The sequence below is a fragment of the Pecten maximus genome, chromosome 10, assembly GCF_902652985.1.
Source record: "Pecten maximus chromosome 10, xPecMax1.1, whole genome shotgun sequence".
Classification (NCBI taxonomy): domain Eukaryota; kingdom Metazoa; phylum Mollusca; class Bivalvia; order Pectinida; family Pectinidae; genus Pecten; species Pecten maximus.
In genome coordinates this window covers 42,119,332-42,138,927 of record NC_047024.1, presented here as the reverse complement: position 1 = coordinate 42,138,927, position 19,596 = coordinate 42,119,332, and the positions used below count along the sequence as shown (strand labels likewise).

At 36.5% G+C, this 19,596-nt stretch overlaps 2 protein-coding genes across 2 annotated transcripts; both read right to left on the bottom strand.

The window, feature by feature from the left end:
• Positions 1-6,722: 6,722 nt before the first annotated feature.
• Positions 6,723-7,671, bottom strand: LOC117336719 (octapeptide-repeat protein T2-like). Its single transcript, XM_033897332.1, has 2 exons — positions 7,456-7,671; positions 6,723-6,956 (listed from the first exon to the last, which is right to left on the bottom strand). The coding sequence occupies exons 1-2, from the start codon at positions 7,669-7,671 to the stop codon at positions 6,723-6,725; spliced, it is 450 nt and encodes a 149-aa protein (XP_033753223.1).
• Positions 7,672-8,008: 337 nt separating this feature from the next.
• LOC117336400 lies at positions 8,009-12,507 on the bottom strand. Its single transcript, XM_033896909.1, has 5 exons — positions 12,001-12,507; positions 11,072-11,183; positions 10,054-10,182; positions 9,334-9,511; positions 8,009-8,390 (listed from the first exon to the last, which is right to left on the bottom strand). The coding sequence occupies exons 1-5, from the start codon at positions 12,188-12,190 to the stop codon at positions 8,136-8,138; spliced, it is 864 nt and encodes a 287-aa protein (XP_033752800.1). The 5' UTR covers positions 12,191-12,507; the 3' UTR covers positions 8,009-8,135.
• Positions 12,508-19,596: the final 7,089 nt, after the last annotated feature.

Genomic DNA, 19,596 nt, shown 5'->3' with positions numbered 1-19,596 from the left:
GGACAATGATGTGACGCCGTAAATTGTGAATGGCACAATAAAATGGCTGTTCCCGTTTGAATAATACCCCCATATTTTCACCATAAAACATGTGAACATTGATTGAATTTTTCTGAGTTATGTGAAGACGAATGATATTAAGTGTATAAACTGTTTTTTTTGTCAATTCCCATTTAACGATATGTATACAACATATAAAACAACATACAAAAGGAAATCAGAATAAAAAGTGTCGAGACTAAATTTATAATCATTTCATTGGAAATTTTATGAAACTCGTCTCGCCCATCCATCCATCTACCTACCTTGTATCTATCTAAACTTCGAAGACTTGTTTCATAAAAAAAATATAAAATGAAAACTCATTTAAGAACAGGTTTGATAATCAAATATGTCACCAGCTTTTAAGAGAGAAATTCACCTATTTTCTTTGGAAAAGCGTGACGCACCTGTAATTAATTTTAGATGCAAACAGTAAAAGTACGATGTATATACAAGCTATATGTAATATGGTTTATTATATAAGAAATTGAAATAAATATTTAAACGCGAAGAAATAAATCAATGATGTACTTCAGGTATGCCCATAATAAATTATTTTCGCGTATTAATGACAGACAAACGAACCGTGAAACTAATGGACTCGTTGATCTATTCATAGAGCAATGATTGATCGATCTTAAAAGCATATCCTATGGCCGAAGCGATCAATATAGTAGAAGAGCCGCAGTACATCCTGATAACTTACAATGCAGAGTCCAAATAGTACTGTCAAATAATTATTTTTCAGGAATTGTTATTTTCGCGCGCGTCTTTAAAACAGGTTCGCGAAAATTTGATTAGTGAAAGAGAAATGCATCGTTTATAATTTTATTTCGCGGTCGTCTTTTCACATAAGCTAACGTAGAAAATAACGGTCTCACGACTAATAGACCATTTGCAGAATAAATGTAAATTTGACTCCTAATTATGACCCAATATCAGAAATAAGATAAAGTTTATTTAAGGCTGAGTAAATAAATAAATTGCATATATATAAATGTATGTATATAATATGTGAGAGTGTGAGGGCGAGTTTGTGTGTGTGTGAATCATTTTAAAAGTCAGTTCAAATTCTACAAGCTAACGGTGTTGAATACAAGTATTGGTTTTTGCCTCTACCCTTTAATCCTTTGTCGACAGGAAATTAGCCATGATTGATTCATACACACAATCACTGACGAACATTTCCAATAAATGACATTCGTAAGAAGAGCAGAAGTGTGTATATAGACATATGAATGCTCGTGTGTGGACAGACATGCTTTGATGAGTTATACCAATGACCAATCGACTTCTGTTGGACAGTCAGTACAAAGTATCCGTTTTAACGGGCTACCCGACAGTCAGTTCAACATTTCCCACTTAACAAGATGTAACATAGACCCTATACTGAAACCATGTTGGTCTGGTTCGCCTGACGCGGTATTTTGTTTATCAGGACACTTTCGGTTGAACTTGTTCTCATCGGTTTAAGTGTACAGAAGAACCTTGATAGTCCGGACACTTTGGTTTGTGTGTACTGTAGAACCTTGATAGTCCGGACACTTTGGTTTGTGTGTACATTAGAGCCTTGTTAGTCTGGACACTTTGGTTTGTGTGTACTGTAGAACCTTGTTAGTCCGGACACTTTGGTTTGTGTGTACTGTAGAACCTTGATAGTCCGGACACTATGTTATGTTTGTATAGTAGAACCTTGATAGTCTGGATCCTTTGGTTTGTGTGTACAGTAGAACCTTGTTAGTCTGGACACTTTGGTTTGCATTAACAGAAGCCAGAGTTTTATTGACATGTTGTCAGGGTCAGAGTTTGACTTGTTCTCATCGGTTTAAGTGTACAGTAGAACCTTGATAGTCCGGACACTTTGGTTTGTGTGTACATTAGAGCCTTGTTAGTCTGGACACTTTGGTTTGTGTGTACTGTAGAACCTTGTTAGTCCGGACACTTTGGTTTGTGTGTACTGTAGAACCTTGATAGTCCGGACACTATGTTATGTTTGTATAGTAGAACCTTGATAGTCTGGATACTTTGGTTTGTGTGTACAGTAGAACCTTGTTAGTCTGGACACTTTGGTTTGCATTAACAGAAGCCAGAGTTTTATTGACATGTTGTCAGGGTCAGAGTTTGACTTGTTCTCATCGGTTTAAGTGTACAGTAGAACCTTGATAGTCCGGACACTTTGGTTTGTGTGTACTGTCGAACCTTGATAGTCCGGACACTATGTTATGTTTGTACAGTAGAACCTTGATAGTCTGGATACTTTGGTTTGTGTGTACTGTAGAACCTTGATAGTCTAGACACTTTGGTTTGTGTGTACTGTAGAACCTTGATAGTCCGGACACTATGGTATGTTTGTATAGTAGAACTATGTTAGTCTGGACACTTCGGTTTGTGTGTACAGTAGAACCTTGTTAGACTGGACACTTTTGTTATGCGTACAGTAGAACCTTGTTAGTCCGGACACTTTGGTTTGTGTGTACAGTAGAACCTTGTTAGTCCGGACACTTTGGTTTGTGTGTACAGTAGAACCTTGTTAGTCTGGGCACTTTGGTTTGTGTGTACAGTAGAACCTTGTTAGTCTGGACACTTTGGTTTGTGTGTACAGTAGAACCTTGTTAGTCTGGACACTTTGGTTTGTGTGTACAGTAGAACCTTATTAGTCTGGACACTTTGGTTTGTGTGTACAGTAGAACCTTGTTAGACTGGACACTTTTGTTATGCGAACAGTAGAACCTTGTTAGTCCGGACACTTTGGTTTGTGTGTACTGTCGAACCTTGATAGTCCGGACACTATGTTATGTTTGTACAGTAGAACCTTGTTAGTCTGGACACTTTGGTTTGTGTGTGTACAGTAGAACCTTGATAGTCCGGACACTATGGTATGTGTGTACAGTAGAACCTTGATAGTCCGGACACTATGGTATGTTTGTATAGTAGAACTATGTTAGTCTGGACACTTCGGTTTGTGTGTACAGTAGAACCTTGTTAGACTGGACACTTTTGTTATGCGTACAGTAGAACCTTGTTAGTCCGGACACTTTGGTTTGTGTGTACAGTAGAACCTTGTTAGTCTGGACACTTTTGTTATGCGTACAGTAGAACCTTGTTAGTCCGGACACTTTGGTTTGTGTGTACAGTAGAACCTTGTTAGTCCGGACACTTCGGTTTGTGTGTACAGTAGAACCTTGTTAGACTGGACACTTTTGTTATGCGTACAGTAGAACCTTGTTAGTCCGGACACTTTGGTTTGTGTGTACAGTAGAACCTTGTTAGTCCGGACACTTTGGTTTGTGTGTACAGTAGAACCTTGTTAGTCTGGGCACTTTGGTTTGTGTGTACAGTAGAACCTTGTTAGTCTGGACACTTTGGTTTGTGTGTACAGTAGAACCTTGTTAGTCTGGACACTTTGGTTTGTGTGTACAGTAGAACCTTATTAGTCTGGACACTTTGGTTTGTGTGTACAGTAGAACCTTGTTAGTCTGGGCACTTTGGTTTGTTTTTACAGTAGAACCTTGTTAGTCTGGACACTTTGGTTTGTGTGTACAGTAGAACCTTGTTAGTCTGGACACATTGGGTTGTGTGTTCAGTAGAACCTTGTTAGTCTGGACACTTTGGTTTGTGTGTACTGTAGAACCTTGTTAGTCTGGACACTTTGGTTTGTGTGTACAGTAGAACCTTGTTAGTCTGAACACTTCGGTTTTATGTGTACAGTAGAACCTCGTTAGTCTGGACACTTTGGTTTGTGTGTACAGTAGAACCTTGTTAGTCTGGACACTTTGGTTTGTTTTTACAGTAGAACCTTGTTAGTCTGGACACTTTGGTTTGTGTGTACTGTAGAACCTTGTTAGTCTGGACACTTTGGTTTGTGTGTACTGTAGAACCTTGTTAGTCTGGACACTTTGGTTTGTGTGTACAGTAGAACCTTGTTTGTCTGGACACTTTGGTTTGTGTGTATAGTAGAACTATGTTAGTCTGGACATTTTGGTTTGTGTGTACAGTAGAACCTTGTTAGTCTGGACACTTTGGTTTGTGTGTACAGTAGAACCTTGTTAGTCTGGACACTTTGGTTTGTGTGTACTGTAGGACCTGGTTAGTCGGGACACTTTGGTTTGTGTGTACAGTAGAACCTTGTTAGTCTGGACACTTTGGTTTGTGTGTACACTAGAACCTTGTTTGTCTGGACACTGGTTTCTGTGTACAGTAGAACCTTGTTTGTCTGGACACTTTGGTTTGTGTGTACAGTAGAACCTTGTTAGTCTGGACACTTTGGTTTGTGTGTACAGTAGAACCTTGTTAGTCTGGACACTTTGGTTTGTGTATACAGTAGAACCTTGTTAGTCTGGACACTTTGGTTTGTGTGTACAGTAGAACCTTGTTAGTCTGGACACTTTGTTTTTAATTTATAGTAGAATGTTGTTAGCCTACTCCAATTTCATATATAATTCTAATGTATCTTTTATATACAAGAATCTTTATACATAATCTCTTAGAGCAGGAAACTTCATGTATACAGAAATAATTTTTTTTTTCATTCACAATCAGTTTCTTCACTTTCTTGTCAATAAAACAATCAAAAACAAATACAATATATATAGTCATGTTTCTTTATCTCTTCAATATTCTTTAAATATATCACAAAAATGACTCACATTCACACAGTATACAAAAAATAAAGAAAATCTCTCAGTCAGGTTTCGCAAAGCACAATTCAGACTCGAACTAGAGGACACAGCTACCACATCTTCAATATCCCAGGCTGTTTGTATAGCTCTAATGACTGGCCCATGTTATAACACTACATCCTTCATTCTCACAGAACTAGCCAGTGTAACATATTGTACTGACGCATGTACTATCTGTTGTCTGACTATCAGAAGGCTTGTGGCTGAAGTCTCGGTCTGACAATCAGTATTGGTAACTGTTGTTTCTCCACTGTAACTGTTGTTTTGGTGTTGTTTCTCCACTGTAAATGTTGTTTAGGTGATGTTTCTCCACTGTAACTGTTGTTTTGGTGTTGTTTCTCCACTGCAAATGTTGTTTAGGTGATGTTTCTCCACTGTAACTGTTGTTTTGGTGTTGTTTCACCACCGTAATGGTTGCTTTCATCACTGTACCTTTTTTTCTCTCCACTTTAACTGTTGTTCTTCCACTGTAACTTGTTTCTTCACTGCATGTGTTGTTTCTTTACTATAACTGTTGTTTCACCACTGTAACTGTTGTTTCTTTACAATAACTGTTGTTTCACCAATCATAACTGTTGTTTCTCCAATGTAACTGTTATTTCTTCACTGTAACTGGTGTTTCACCACTGTAACTGGTGTTTCTCCAATCAACTGTATTCATATTTTTTTCAAGAGGTACCTGCTTTTTTTCTCATTGTAACATTGGTTTCTCCAGAATGTTTCAACTGTTATTTCGTTTCTCAGATCTAGTTGTAAATGTTGTTTATTCAGTTATTTCCTTAGCTTATTTGTTGTTTGCCCATTTTTTACTGTTGTTTCTCTGGTTTCAACTTGTGTTTCTCTCATTTTTTTCCCCTGTTTTTTCCCCTTTTCTTACCCTTTTTTTCGGGTTTTATAACATTAATTTTTTCCGGAAATTTAGTCTTTTTTTTAAATGTTTTTTTTTTTTCCAAATTTTTTTTTAAAATTTTTAAATAAACTTTCAGCCAATTTAAAAATTTTCTTATTGAAAAAAGTTTTTCCTTTTTTTTGGGGTTTTGCCTTACTTAATTGGTTCCTTTAAATTTTTTAATGTTTTTTTCCCAATTCCGTTTTCAATTTTGTATTTTTTAAAGGTCTGGTTCCATTCTTTTTTCCCTTTCCTTTTTTTTTCCCCAAAAAAAATTTTTTAAAAATCATTGTTAAAAATTCTGTAATTTTTTCGGTTGAACACGTTTTTTATACATTCTCATTTTTCCCTAAAAATTGGCCCCCTTTGGTATTTCTTTATCTTTTTTTTAAAAATTTTTTTAAATTATTTTTAATCAATTTATTTTCTATATGGCTAAATAAGGGTTTGGAGGGCATTTGAATTTAATTTTCCCTTCCCCTTTTTCCCGGCTCTTCGTCCTGGCCCCTTCTCCCGGCCTTTCCCCTTGGCTTGCCGGGCCCTCTGGCCTTCCTCCCTTTTTTTTCCCTCTTGCTTCGTTTCTGTCCCCAGCTGTTCTTGCCCCCTCGCTTTCCTCCTGCTCCTTTCTAATTTTCCCTTTACCTTTTAAAAATTTATTCCCCTGGTTTCTTCCTGGTTTGCTTGGTTTATGTTCCCTTGGCCTTCCCTCAGGGTCCCCCCCGGGCCTCCTTGGCCCTCTCCCCTCGCTCCTGGCCTCTTTGGGCCTTCGCCTCGGCTCTTCTTGGCCTCCCCGGGAAATTGCTTGGTTTCGTAATGGCTTTTGGCCGGAATGAAATTTGAATTGCACTGGTTTCCTAGAATGGAAAATTTGCCCGGGTTTTAACCAAACTTCCCCTTGGATATTGAAATGGTATTTTGGCCCAAAATTTCCCGGGCCCACTCTATGCATTGAAAGGTTTGGGCAAAATATGGCATTGCCTGGAATATTAGTAATTGAATATGGAATAGACATAATAATAAATGGAAAATTATATAATGAATTGCTATGAATAGTTTGTCTCCATCTTAATCTGGTCTGACTTATCCCCATCCTGGATAAGGATGAGGCATTGCTATGGCTCAAAGGGGCCCCTTTTTCTGGTTAGATTGGCTATTCCTCCCTCCCTCCCTTCCTCCTGGCCTCTTCCCCTGGCCTCTGGTTCTCTGGCCTTGCCTCTGGCCTCTTGCCTCGCTGGCTCTTGCCCTCCCTGTTTCCCTTCGGCCCTTTTCTGCTCCTTCACCTTGCTCTTTCCTTTTCTCCCTTTAAATTTGGCCTTTCGTCTGCTTTTTTCGTATTGGGAAAATGCCTTTGGTTAAAAAAGGGAATCAATGGTTTAGAAGGCTCCAAAAATTTTTCTCTTCCCTTTAATTTTTTTCCCCGGCCCTTTTTCCCCAATTTTTGGGTTGCTTTCGTTTGGCTACTTTTTCGGCTCTTGCCCGCTTCGGCTCTCCTCCCCCGCTCCTGCTTCCCTCCCTTTTGCTCCTGGCCCTCTTCTCTGGGGCTCCCTCTTCTTCCCGTAATGCCCTCTCACTTTCCCTCCTCCCCTTTTGCCCCTCCCCCCCCTCCGGGTTTTTTCACCGTGTTTGGGGCCCTTTTGGGCCCGTTTGAAAAAAAATATTTGAGAAATTTTTAAAAATTTTTAAAAAAACCTTAAACAATTTTTTTTGGGTTTAAAAACCCAACAGAGGTAAATGATTGTTTAGCAATGCCTTTTCTAAAAATTATTTTTTTCCCTTCAAGGAGTCCTGGCCCTTCGCTCGGCCTCGCTCCTGGCCTCTTCGCTCCTGGCCTCTTGTCTAGTTTACTCTGGCCTCTGCGCTCCTTGGCCTTTGACTCCTGGCCTCGGCGCTCACTGGCCTCTCGCTCCTGGCCTCTCGCTCTGGCCTCCTCGCTCCTGGCCTCGGTCCTGGCCTTCGCTCCTGGCCTCTTCGCTCCTGGCCTCTTTGGCCTCTCTCTTTCGCTCTGGCTTTCGCTCCTGCCTTTCGCTCTGGCTCTTCGCTCCTCGCTCTTCGCTCTGTCATCTCGCTCCTCGCCTCTTACACTCCTGGCCTCTGCGCTCTGGCATATGGCTCCTGGAATCTAGCTCTGGACATTCGACCATGGCCTATTCGATCCTGGCCTCCACGTCCTGGCCTCTTGCTCTGGCCTCTTGATCCTGGCTATTCGCTCTGGCCTCTTCGATCTGGCCCTGGATCCTGGATATAGCCCGCCTGCCCTCTGCGCATCCTGGGCCCTCGTCGCTCCTGGCCTCTGCGCTCCATGGACTTATTCGCTCCTGGCCCTCTTCGCTCTCGCCTCCCGCTCCTGGCCTCTTAGCTCATGGACCTCTAGATAATGCCATCTTCGCTCAGCTTGCTTTTAACGGTAAGATATTAAAAATATTCAAGTAGTCCAATTTCTGAGATCCATGCGTGATCTCGTTATAGAGGAATACTGCACCATGGTGTTGTTTAAAGGGCAACCTTTCGTCACATGTTTGAAAAAACTAGAATAAGATTTTGAGATAATTATCTTTTAACAATTTTTGTACCTGAAAAGAGTACAACATTACACTGAAAATATCACCTGGATTGGAGACTTTCCTGTCGTTGTGGTATACTAAGAATTCATCGGGCTTAATGCCCAGTAGTTCGGCATACATCCTAGATACTTCAGGGGGTACCTTACTATCCTCTACACCGTGGTACACCACACGACATGGCAGATCTTGCATTTGGAGTCTCACCATAAATGCCTGTAACTGGTAAATGAAAACCGACTATTTAAACACAGCTTCACATCACAAACATTTTAATCAAAAATTAATAACAAAGATTTTTGTGTGGATAATTTAGTTGTTTGTTTGCTGCATCAATCGCTTCAGATTGATTGTCCAGGGACATTTTGAGATGGAGTATCTTTGTAGTAGCTGGTGGCTACCTCACTGAACATCAAACATGGACCCCATCACATCCAGTCCAGAAAAAAGGGGTATGATGTCTGGCTAAGGATACAACAAGAATGACAAAGCTGCTCTGGTTGGGGATTGAAACACTTTATAGGTTGAGCTTATCTAAGAATGACCCTGGCTGTTCTTGGGGCCATTACCCCAGTAAACAACAAACAAACAAACAAACAAACAAAGCTGGTCTTCAACTGATTGAGCCATCATGCTCAACCATACCATTATTCAGCTCTTACTAGCCAAAACAAGTAATAACTGTTTAAAGGAACTAGCCAAAAAGAGCTTATTACTGTTTTAAAGAACTAGCAAAAAGAGCTTATTACTGTTTTAAGGAACTAACCAAAAACAGCTTATTACTGTTTTAAGTAACTAGCAAAAATATCTAATTACTGTTTTAAAGAACTAGCAAGTACATCTAATAACTGTTAAGGAACTAGCAAAAAATCTAATTACTGTTTAAAGGAACTAGCCAAAACAACTAATTACTGTTTTAAAGAACTAGCAAATACATCTAATAACTGTTAAGGAACTAGCAAAAAATCTAATTACTGTTTAAAGGAACTAGCCAAAACAACTAATTACTGTTTTAAGGAACTAGCAAAAATATCTAATTACTGTTTAAAGGAACTAGCCAAAACAACTAATTACTGTTTTAAGGAATTGAATGAACAAAAGAGTAAGGTAAACATTTTAACCTGTGAAGACAATAGGTAACTAGTGACCTAGTTAAAGTATTTACCGTTTTATAGCGACTGCCAGCTATAGTCCGGGCGGCATCAATCACTTGCATTGAAGTATATCCAGAATATCCGTATGAACCTTTCATTAACATCATATATAACCAAACAAATGGGCGCGTTTGTAGCATCTCCCAAAAGTTACTTAGCCTTAAAGCGTTCTGATACCGTAACCGTCCCCTGAAAATAAATAAATAAAGACTTGAAAGACAACAAAAGTAGTAAATAAACAGATTTGTCAACTGATTCATTCAGGAGTGAGGTGAGGAGGCCTCTAGGTCTATCCTGGTGTAGTTACAGCCGAATGACAGCAAGACAACTGAGGTTTCATGTGATAAATGAAAAAAAATGTGCCAAAAATTCGAAAACAGATTTATTTATTCCAATTTGACTACAAAGCAGTGATGCTTCATCTTGATAGAATTTTACACAAAACATCAGTATCTTGTATAACTAATAATAAATGGTGCAGAACCTTTTAACTACATTTATGGACTGAAAGGTTTATGAAAAATAAAATTTGTTCTTTAAGACACTTCAAGTACATTTCACCAAGAGAGTCGTAAATTAAAAAGAGATGGCATTTACAAATTATGCATTCTTTCCATATAGGGTGGCTTGATAAACAACAGAAAAGTCATATTGTTGAGCATAATTTCCTTATTTAAAAAGCAATTATCAGTATATGTTTCTTTAGATATTCTGTACTGTGGTAAACCTACCTGGTTGGTTTGAGGGCTGTGTGTTCCGCTGGACAAAGAAGGGCGGTCGATCTGTAGATGTTGCTGTCTGTTCCCACTAGAGCGATACAGGTACTGCAGCCCAAACCGTGCCCCAGTACCACGTCTACTCTGTAACAGTAACACACATGACAGTTACAAACTAGAACTGTCTCCAGTATGGCTGACTAATACTCACCCCACAAATCCTGATTTCCACCCTGCCCAAAAGCACTTCTTCATTAAGATTTTATGGTTAACCAGTCAGTTTGACAAAAAATCATAAATACATTATTGAACCTGTTCGAATGATGTGAAATTATGCTTCAGAAAATAGGCAAGATTCTGTGTAGAGACATAAAAGTAAACAGGGAATAACTGCTGTAAGAAAATTTGAATCAATGCAGTAGGAATACATATGTTCATAACCACAGTGTTTACATATGGGACTACAGAAGTTTTGGAAACTCACTAGGGAATGTTGGATGGTGAAGTTTATTCCTAAAAACATAGGGAAAGGGAGACAACTGCCATAAAAATAATAAAATAAAGAAAAAAATCTTGACAGATGGATGGACAACCTGATGCTAGTATATAATTACCCCCGGTAAAGGCATAAATATGCCAGCTAGCAGGGTATACATAAATATAATTGGTTGATGCTTTATTCTTTGCATGAGAAAAGAGCTATTATGCCATTTACGTTGGTATTCATTTCTTTTTCCGTTTGAAATTAAGAATATAATTTCTCATAACTACATTTGATGGAAGATAATTTCTATTCAACAAAGAGCTAACTGACCCTTCCCATAACTATAACCGCACTCAATGGGAGGTAATTTCCATTCAAGAAAGAGTTATCTCCCATCCCATAATATCCAAGCCATATAAAGTTGTTAAACTGATATTTTTTTTTAGAGAAATTTGATTGGAAGCCATATTTAAATGTTTAATTACTATAAAATTCTACATATAGGGCACATTAAGTTTCTGTCAAGTTTTGATCAAAATGTCTACAAACCTCCGTATATCTAATGCTGACTGAAAGTCAAACACAAACAGCATCTTTTCATCCAGAGCTCCTGTGAAGACATTCCACTCTTTCCAGTTCAGCCATTTTGTTTTACCATAACCTGAAATGATTCAAAACCTAATAGAGCTAAAGTTGATGTAACTTTTATTATAATAACAGTGTATGAAAGTACATGTATATATATGAAAATTCCTTAGACAATATGTCTACAGAAAATTGAAATCCCATAGTCCAAGTAATTTTTCCATAGACCCATTTTATAAACATATTGTTGAAAGTAGCGTACCTGTCACGCAAACGCTTAATGCATCATCCAGTAATAACACGCTGTTATGGGTAAAAAAAAAACTCTATTGTAAGCTCTGATTTCATATGATCATTTGCCAATTCAATTACTGTAAATCACTTATATTTCGTGTGGGATTTATTTTCGCGTTAATTGGCGAGTAGAGTCAAACCCGAATTCAAATCCCTCACGAATATTTATATAAGAATGACAAGAATAAGTGGCATCCAATTTGAATCTACCATAACCTTAGGTTGGTGAACAGACATCGTCGTTAAAGTAATAAAAGAATGATAAATTATATACTTATATCAGATTGTAATTTTATGTCACAAAACACTACATCTGAACGGGTGCGAAAGCTTTATTTAAATTGAAAACAAATCACTTCATTCTCCAAATGGAAATATCGCCGACCTGTGAACGTCATTCACGAACTTAAAGTCATTTCGAGATCAGAATTCGCGAAATTATGTTTTTGCGAATAAGTTGAATGAGGTGAGTTCGCAAAATTAAGTACTCGCGAAATATAAGTGATTTACAGTATACAATGTTTAAGTGTACCCTCCACTTTTACATATGTACAGGGATTCTGTTTCAGTGGTTACCATATCTTTATTTCAGTAGTTACCTGGGAAGTTTGGAGCTATGACTCTGTATCCTAGTCTCGCTAATAGGTTTAAAACGGGGAGCAAGTCCTCTGCGGTTCCAGGCGAATCATGCAGAGCCAACACTAATGGTACATCAGGGATCGATCGACTCATCTGGGCAGGAATCATAGTACTCAACATCAAAGGACAAACCTGCTTTAGGGACATCATACCAAAGATCGTAACACGTCCGCACAGGAATGTAGCGTTTCTGAAATAGGGGTTCTATTTCTTTACTGGAATAACTTGATTCAGTGCCAGTTGTCACTGTTCGTAGCCGGTGGCAAGTGGCGATGTTTGATCGAAGTTCATGTGTAGAAGCACACTTAACTGTCTCAGGAAAAAGATTATTCCTAAATGTACAGCAGCCTTTCCCCCTCCTTGTCACCGGAGCTACCTTTCTCATGATCGCTAACATGACGACCTTCTACAAAATCCAAACACACATTGACTTGATGGGGGCGGCCATATTGGAAAGTGCGTAATAAAAGATCCGTAAAACCGTAAGAAGAATCCGGCTTGCGGCGAAACTAAAGTAGGGCAAACATAATAAAAATAAAAATGATAAATAAATAATAATAATGAAATATATCAAGCAAAACAAAAGTTAAATCGTCAGATAAAACAAACCAAAAACTTACAAAAGGTAACGCATCTATATATAACCAAAATACAATAATATTAATACACATTTCAAAACGAACAGGAATCGCGTATTTAATCCTGATAAGAATATATTCTGTGGAATGGATTTTATACTTTGATAACCTACTTGTAAAATTTCAATTTTTATGACATAATCATGATGCAAAATATCAAGCAGGCACATCTGTAATGCTTGGACAAGTGTGTACTTGGACAGATATCTCAACCTGGTAATATGTACACTTGTACATGTACGGACAGATGTCTTATCTAGGTAATAATTGGACAATGCGTGTCTTAACTAGGTTATACTTGGAAAATAGGATGTCTTAACCAGGTTATATCTGAGGACATATCTTAAACAGATACTAATTTGACAGGTGCCACACAAGTAAAACTATAGTACTTGGTTCTAAGTATTTGGACAGCTGTCTTAACCGAGTACACATTTGGACAGATGCATTAAAAAGCAATACTTCGAAAATTTATCAAACAAGTATTTTAAACAAGTTATACGTGGACAGGTGTCTTAAACGGGTGATATTTAGTTAAGTGTCTTAAAGAAGTAATACGCGTACATGTGTTTTAAACATGTAAAAAGTGGACACGTGTTTTAACCAAGCCAGTTTTGGACATATGTCTTTTACAAGTAATGCTTGGCCAGGTGTCTTAAACAGGTAATACGTGGACAGGTGTCTTAAAAAGGTAATACATGGACAGGTGTCTTAAACAGGTAATGCATGGACAGGTGTCTTAAAACAGGTAATACATGGACAGGTGTCTTAAACAGGTAATACATGGACATGTGTCTTAAACAGGTGATATATGAACAGGTGTCTTAAACGGTTAATACATGGACAGGTGTCATAAACGGGTAATACGTGGACAGGTGTCTTAAACAGGTAATACATGGACATGTGTCTTAAACAGGTGATATATGAACAGGTGTCTTAAACGGGCAATACATGGACAGGTGTCATAAACAGGCAATACATGGACAGGTGTCATAAACAGGTTATACATGGACATGTGTCATAAACAGGTAATACATGGAAAGGTGTTTTAAACAGGTAATGCATGGACAGGTGTCATAAACAGGTAATACATGGACAGGTGTCTTAAACAGGTAATACATGGACAGGTGTCATAAACAGGTTATACATGGACATGTGTCATAAACAGGTGATATATGAACAGGTGTCTTAAACAGGTAATACATGGACAGGTGTCTTAAACAGGTAATACATGGACATGTTCTTAAACAGGTAATACGTGGACAGATGTCTTAGACAGGTAATACATCGACAGGTGTTTTAAACAGGTAATAAGTGGACATGTGTCTTAAACGGATAATACGCGGATAGGTGTCTTAAACAGGTAATACATAGACATGCGTCTTACACAGGTAATACGTGGACAGGTGTCTTAAACAAGTAATACATGGACGGTGTCTTAAACGAGTATTACGTGAACGGTGTCTTTTATAAGAAATACATGTACAGATGTCTTAACAAAGTACACTGTTGAACAAATGCATTAAAATGTAATATTTCGCAATTGTATTACACAAGTAATACGTGGACAAGTGTCTTCAACACGTGTGTTGTGAGTGGCTAAACGATGTCTTTATAACGGACGGCTCGCGCCATCATTCGCTGATACGTCAGAGGTCTACCCACTATTAGTACTCTCGTGTACCCGTTGAGGATTTTTTATCCAATATGGCGGACCATGAGGGTCGCAAAAAGTGGGTGTGTACTTTAAGCTACAAAATTGCTTATCCATAAGTAGATTCTGACCGAGGCATGTACAAATTATATCTCGGAGATAGTTCGAATTTTTATTGCAACATTTATCTGCTGCCGTTTAGCTTATAAACAACTGGGAGCTTCCTTCGCGAGCTGTTAAACTCGGTATAAAGACAAAATTCGCTGTGAGGTGTTGCTGGTATTGAATTGAACGATCTCAACAGCCTAATGCTTATATTTTCATTGTCTGATTGACTCCAAAATGACATCCACTCTTAGCAATATGATGTTTGTGCCCACAGCCCTATGATATTTACATAAACAAATGAAAACGATTTTTATTTTACGTTACGGAATGGGCTTCAAAAATTTGTATCCCCCCCTTTTTTTCTTTTTTTTGTTTGTTTACATATTACGTGTTAAAATTTTGAATTGTGTAGGACTCAGAATTTTTGGATTTTGAAAATTTTGTTTTGTGGGCACTTGTCTTTTCGGCTACGAATGATATCACTGGAAATAAAAAGCTCCCCCCTCCCTCTCCTCAAGCCCCTCCCCCCCCCCCCCCCCCAAAAAAACCAAAAAGCAAAAAAAAAAAAAAAAAAAAAAAAATCTACTGAACACCAATGAATTATCACCACACTTTTTTTCTACAAATGTTTCACTAGACGGTGTTCGTATCCTATGTATGTTTCTTTTTATCACGACTTTATTTTATTTGTTCATGTTTTGTATAAAGTTCAACATAGTCCTGGACTCTTCTGCTATTATAGCACTGATATAAACACACCACCAGACGATTTGTAGTCAATTAAGTTAGATATGTCTAAAAATAATATATAATAAATATGGTCGAAGTTGAACAATACTGTGTAGCTGGAATTTTCGCGGGAAATGAATATAGCAGAAAATAAGTACCCAGCGAATATACATACATAAAACGTATAGCAGTGTCTACTGCATAATGTTAAGAAGTTAGTGTTGATTGACATTTGATACTAACGGTTTCATAAGTACGGTCGCAAAAATATTACTCCCGTGAAATTTAACAACCATATAGTATATAATCCCTCCTAAACATTTGAAAAAAAAAAAAAAAAGTCAATAATTTTTTTTTGAATAGATAAATAAATAAATAAATAGAAATAAAAAGATAAGAAAATTACAGAATGTACAAAGTCGAAAACATTTATTGACAGATATAAATACATTTACAAAACATTCCAATGTTATCACATACCTAATAAGTATCAATTGTTGTTTCTTGGTGTGCAATTTTACACCTGCGCCTATTGTCTACGGAAGCCCTGGAGGGACATTTTGAGTTACTACTTATTACTTATAACTTATTAGTTATTACTTATTTGTTATTACTTATTTGTTATTACTTATTAGTTGTTAATTACTAAATTATTGTATAACAGTACGTTACTTTATCATATCGTCAAGATAAATGATGTTTTATATAAAGGATGTTGTTCATATCGATCCTTTTAGTGTAATTGAGTAATAAATTGTCTGATAAAAATCCCGTTTTTAAACAAAACGTACTTAGTTATAATTCATTTAATTTGTTATTTCTTATTTGTTACTTGATATTTCTTATTTGTTAATTCTTATTTCTTATCAATAAATAGTCACAAATAAGAAATAACAAGTAAGAAATAAGAAAAAAGAAATAAGAAATTACAAATAAGAAATAACAAGTAAGAAATAAGAAATTACAAATAAGAAATAACAAGTAAGAAATAAGAATTAACAAATAACAAATAACAAATTACAAAGAAGAAATATCAAATTAAATGAATTATAACTAAGTACGTTTTGTTTAAAAACGGGATTTTTATCAGACAATTTATTACTCAATTACACTAAAAGGATCGATATGAACAACATCCTTTATATACAACATCATTTATCTTGACGATATGATAAAGTAACGTACTGTTATACAATAATTTAGTAATTAATAACTAATAAGTAATAACAAATAAGTAATAACTAATAAGTTATAAGTAATAAGTAGTAACTCAAAATGTCCTTCCAGGGCTTCCGTAATTGTCCATGTTATCACAAATCAATGTACACAATGTACTCTGTTTTGCCGCCATCTTACCGAAGAACTACTCTAAGGTATAGCAAATAACACAAACTGCTTAACTACCGAAAGGCGACAAGAAGTGAATCAGACAGGAGTTCTAGGTTTTCTCATTCCTGCTCGGCCTTAATTTCATTTTCGAAGCTGTCCGAAAATTTTATTTTTAATTTTTTTTTTAATTTTTTTTATTTAATACTGTGCCTGATTTCATTCCTATAAATCAAATATATACTCCTGCAACCTAAAGTGTTCATCAAGGTTTTGACCTGAAACTGATATGTTTACTTTTCAGCACGTTTTGATGAAATGACACTGGACCTTTTTAGTTATAACAAGAAGTTCAACAGCACTCTTCAGGCGTTGATCCCGGCAAGGTACACGTAATAGTAATGATTCTAGACAACTTGATTATTTAGAAGTCTTTTGACCCCCTTGTGACCCACACAAATCTAAAGAGTATTTCTAAACCATTGTGCAATTCATCACAAAACTGATGGCAATATCATTATATTACAGTTTAATGTAGAAAATGATTGATTAAAGGGTCATTCCTTCATTTGAGTAAAGTTTAGGTCATCAAAATTGAACTTTCTGGAAAAAAGTTATTTTTTCCAAGTAGTAAAAGTTATCACATTTACATTAATACGACAGTTTTACTCAGAAGATAAACCAAAGTTCTTCGAGTATTAAGTCCTGAACATTCTTAATTCGACCCGAACTATCACTAATTACCACAGAGACATAGGTATTTGTATACGATACGCCTTTCCCCTGTACATTTCGGCGTTAATTACATTACTCGTTGGCACAAACACTTATATAATCATCGTTCGGACATATATTTCATCAATACTTATATAATCATCGTTCGGACATATATTTCATCAATAGAAATTGTCCATGTTTCTGATGTCCGAATGAAGGAATGCCCCTTTAAGAGATTTAACAACTAAACTAAAAAAAAAAAAAAAATCACCTGAAGCCCGCTTACCCGTTCAATAGTAAGACTTATATCCCAATAGTGTTGCCGAAATCAACAGCTTCAACATCACAACTTCAAAGACTTGTGTTCCAAATTCGTTCAAAATTCCATAAGACTTAAATAGTAAACGTATTCACACTGCAACTTATTATCATATCTTTTAGATATTGTCTTTTAGATATTTTGTACATATTATGTATTTTAGGTATTGTCTTTGATGTTTTAAAATTTCCAGTCCCCTGTGACGGTAAATGTGGATCGGAAACTGAACTGTATGAAGCTTAACAATACAGATGGCGGATTCTGCCTCATAACATGACATCACAAATATTTCATCACATATTGTTGGAAAATGAATTTAGCATTGCTGGAAAAAAAACTAATATTGAGTAAAAAATCAATTGAATGCTGCGAATTACAGGTCCTCACTGAAGCCAAACGGGTTCATTATTCTAGGTATTCATTAGAATTAGTTTAACATTTCAGAAAACAAGCCCCTGTGAAATCAAACACGGAACAGAAACTTTGCAAGTTGTGTGGCAATGGTTTTGAGATTCTACGGAAATCGGTAACTTTTTTTTCTAATTTTGGAACATCAATTTTTTTTGATAATTTCTTCTACCGGAACATAATGTGATTGCTCTTTCCCAACAAAGTCATACAAGCACAGTGTCAAATGTTGAATATTTTGTGATGGTAGATTATCTTTTAATTAAAAAGCCTAACATTATAGATGGCGAATTCTGTCCAATTATAACATGGCAACAGACATTTCAACTAGTCGTGAGTTAAACATGAGTAAAACACATTTTTACAAAATTGACGACGACAAATATTTTATTTGATCGTGAATTCGGTATTTTGCAAATTATTTCAAAATACTTCCAGATAAAGGAAAAAAATGCATATGGTCTCTATACACACACCAAAGATTAATAGATCCTATATTGGGTCCATTCTCTCGTAAAAATATCGATTTGGGTCCACTATCGGCCATTTCGGTAATTCAACTCTAACGACAATCGGGCCGCGATTCGCACATGAAAAATTAATTTAAAATTCGTAAACCTCTAATATTTTACATATGATACAATTAGGCATTGAAAAAACATATATGTGGGTCAATTCTCTGAAAATAATGCCAATTTATATTATAATTAAGCCCCATTTTTCTTCGTTTCGGTATTTCCAAGTCTGCTTCACCTGTGGTCCGTTTCAGTAAATATTCTCGACTTTGCCGAAATAAAAACAAGCTATATAATTGTTCATTTTAAACATGACAACTGCCAACCACACGTATCTAAAAGTGTTATTGTTGATATCATCTGAATATTGCCGTAGTTACAATGTATCTGTCACTTCGATTGTAAACCCATTGCCAAAGTCATGGAAGAATCGACCAATCAAATTGGTTTAACGTTTGATTTCCGTAATCTTGCAGTTATCTCCCTTACAACAGTAAATACGTTCCAAGTATCGCCTACAACAACCAATCCCGTGCACATGGCAACAAGATATTATCATTTGCATTTGATTTATTGGTCGTTTTCGTCAAAGGAAAATGGAATATGGAAATCGATGACAATGTTAACGCTATGACCAGTCACCCTGACCACAAATGCCACCTAGTATCTACCTTTCTCGCAAACATGTACAGTAACCTATAGTATGATACAATATATCGTCTCGTATGCCGTTATTGATACATTTCTTTCTCTAAATTATAGAAATACTCATCTAGTTGATAATGTTGTAACATTCTAGAATACATATATTACACATTTAAGTAAATCGCGGACATATTTGCAGACCTATGCTATATAATGTCAGCCGTTTTGGAATGAACACGGAAGAGCAAAACTTTCTAAACATACGGAGACGAATGCGCCTGCGCAATATTTGTTTACATAAATATATTGACCTGGAGTTATTCGCAAAGTTCAGGTTCATTTAGTCTTCACATTTCGCTAGCGTTATGCATTTCTCAAATCGTATGCATCTTGAAAACATCTACTGAATACATTTCAACATTTTCGGTAAAACTACTACATAAAACGAATATGTTTTTGCAAGTAAATTATTTGAAGCGTAAGGCAATGGGCGCAGC

Bases quoted from the DNA above. Each gene is read 5' to 3' on its own strand.
- LOC117336400 (XM_033896909.1), bottom strand. From the start codon at position 12,190: ATGATGTCCCTAAAGCAGGTTTGTCCTTTGATGTTGAGTACTATGATT. The intron at 11,184-12,000 runs GTAACTACTGAA...GAATCATTTCAG, and splicing joins CATAGCTCCAAACTTCCCAG to GTTATGGTAAAACAAAATGG. The intron at 8,391-9,333 runs GTAAATACTTTA...TTCATTTACCAG, and splicing joins CTGGCAGTCGCTATAAAACG to TTACAGGCATTTATGGTGAG.
- LOC117336719 (XM_033897332.1), bottom strand. From the start codon at position 7,671: ATGACAGAGCGAAGAGCGAGGAGCGAAGAGCCAGAGCGAAAGGCAGGA. The intron at 6,957-7,455 runs GTAAACTAGACA...TTTTAACCAAAG, and splicing joins CAAGGAGCGCAGAGGCCAGA to GCATTTTCCCAATACGAAAA.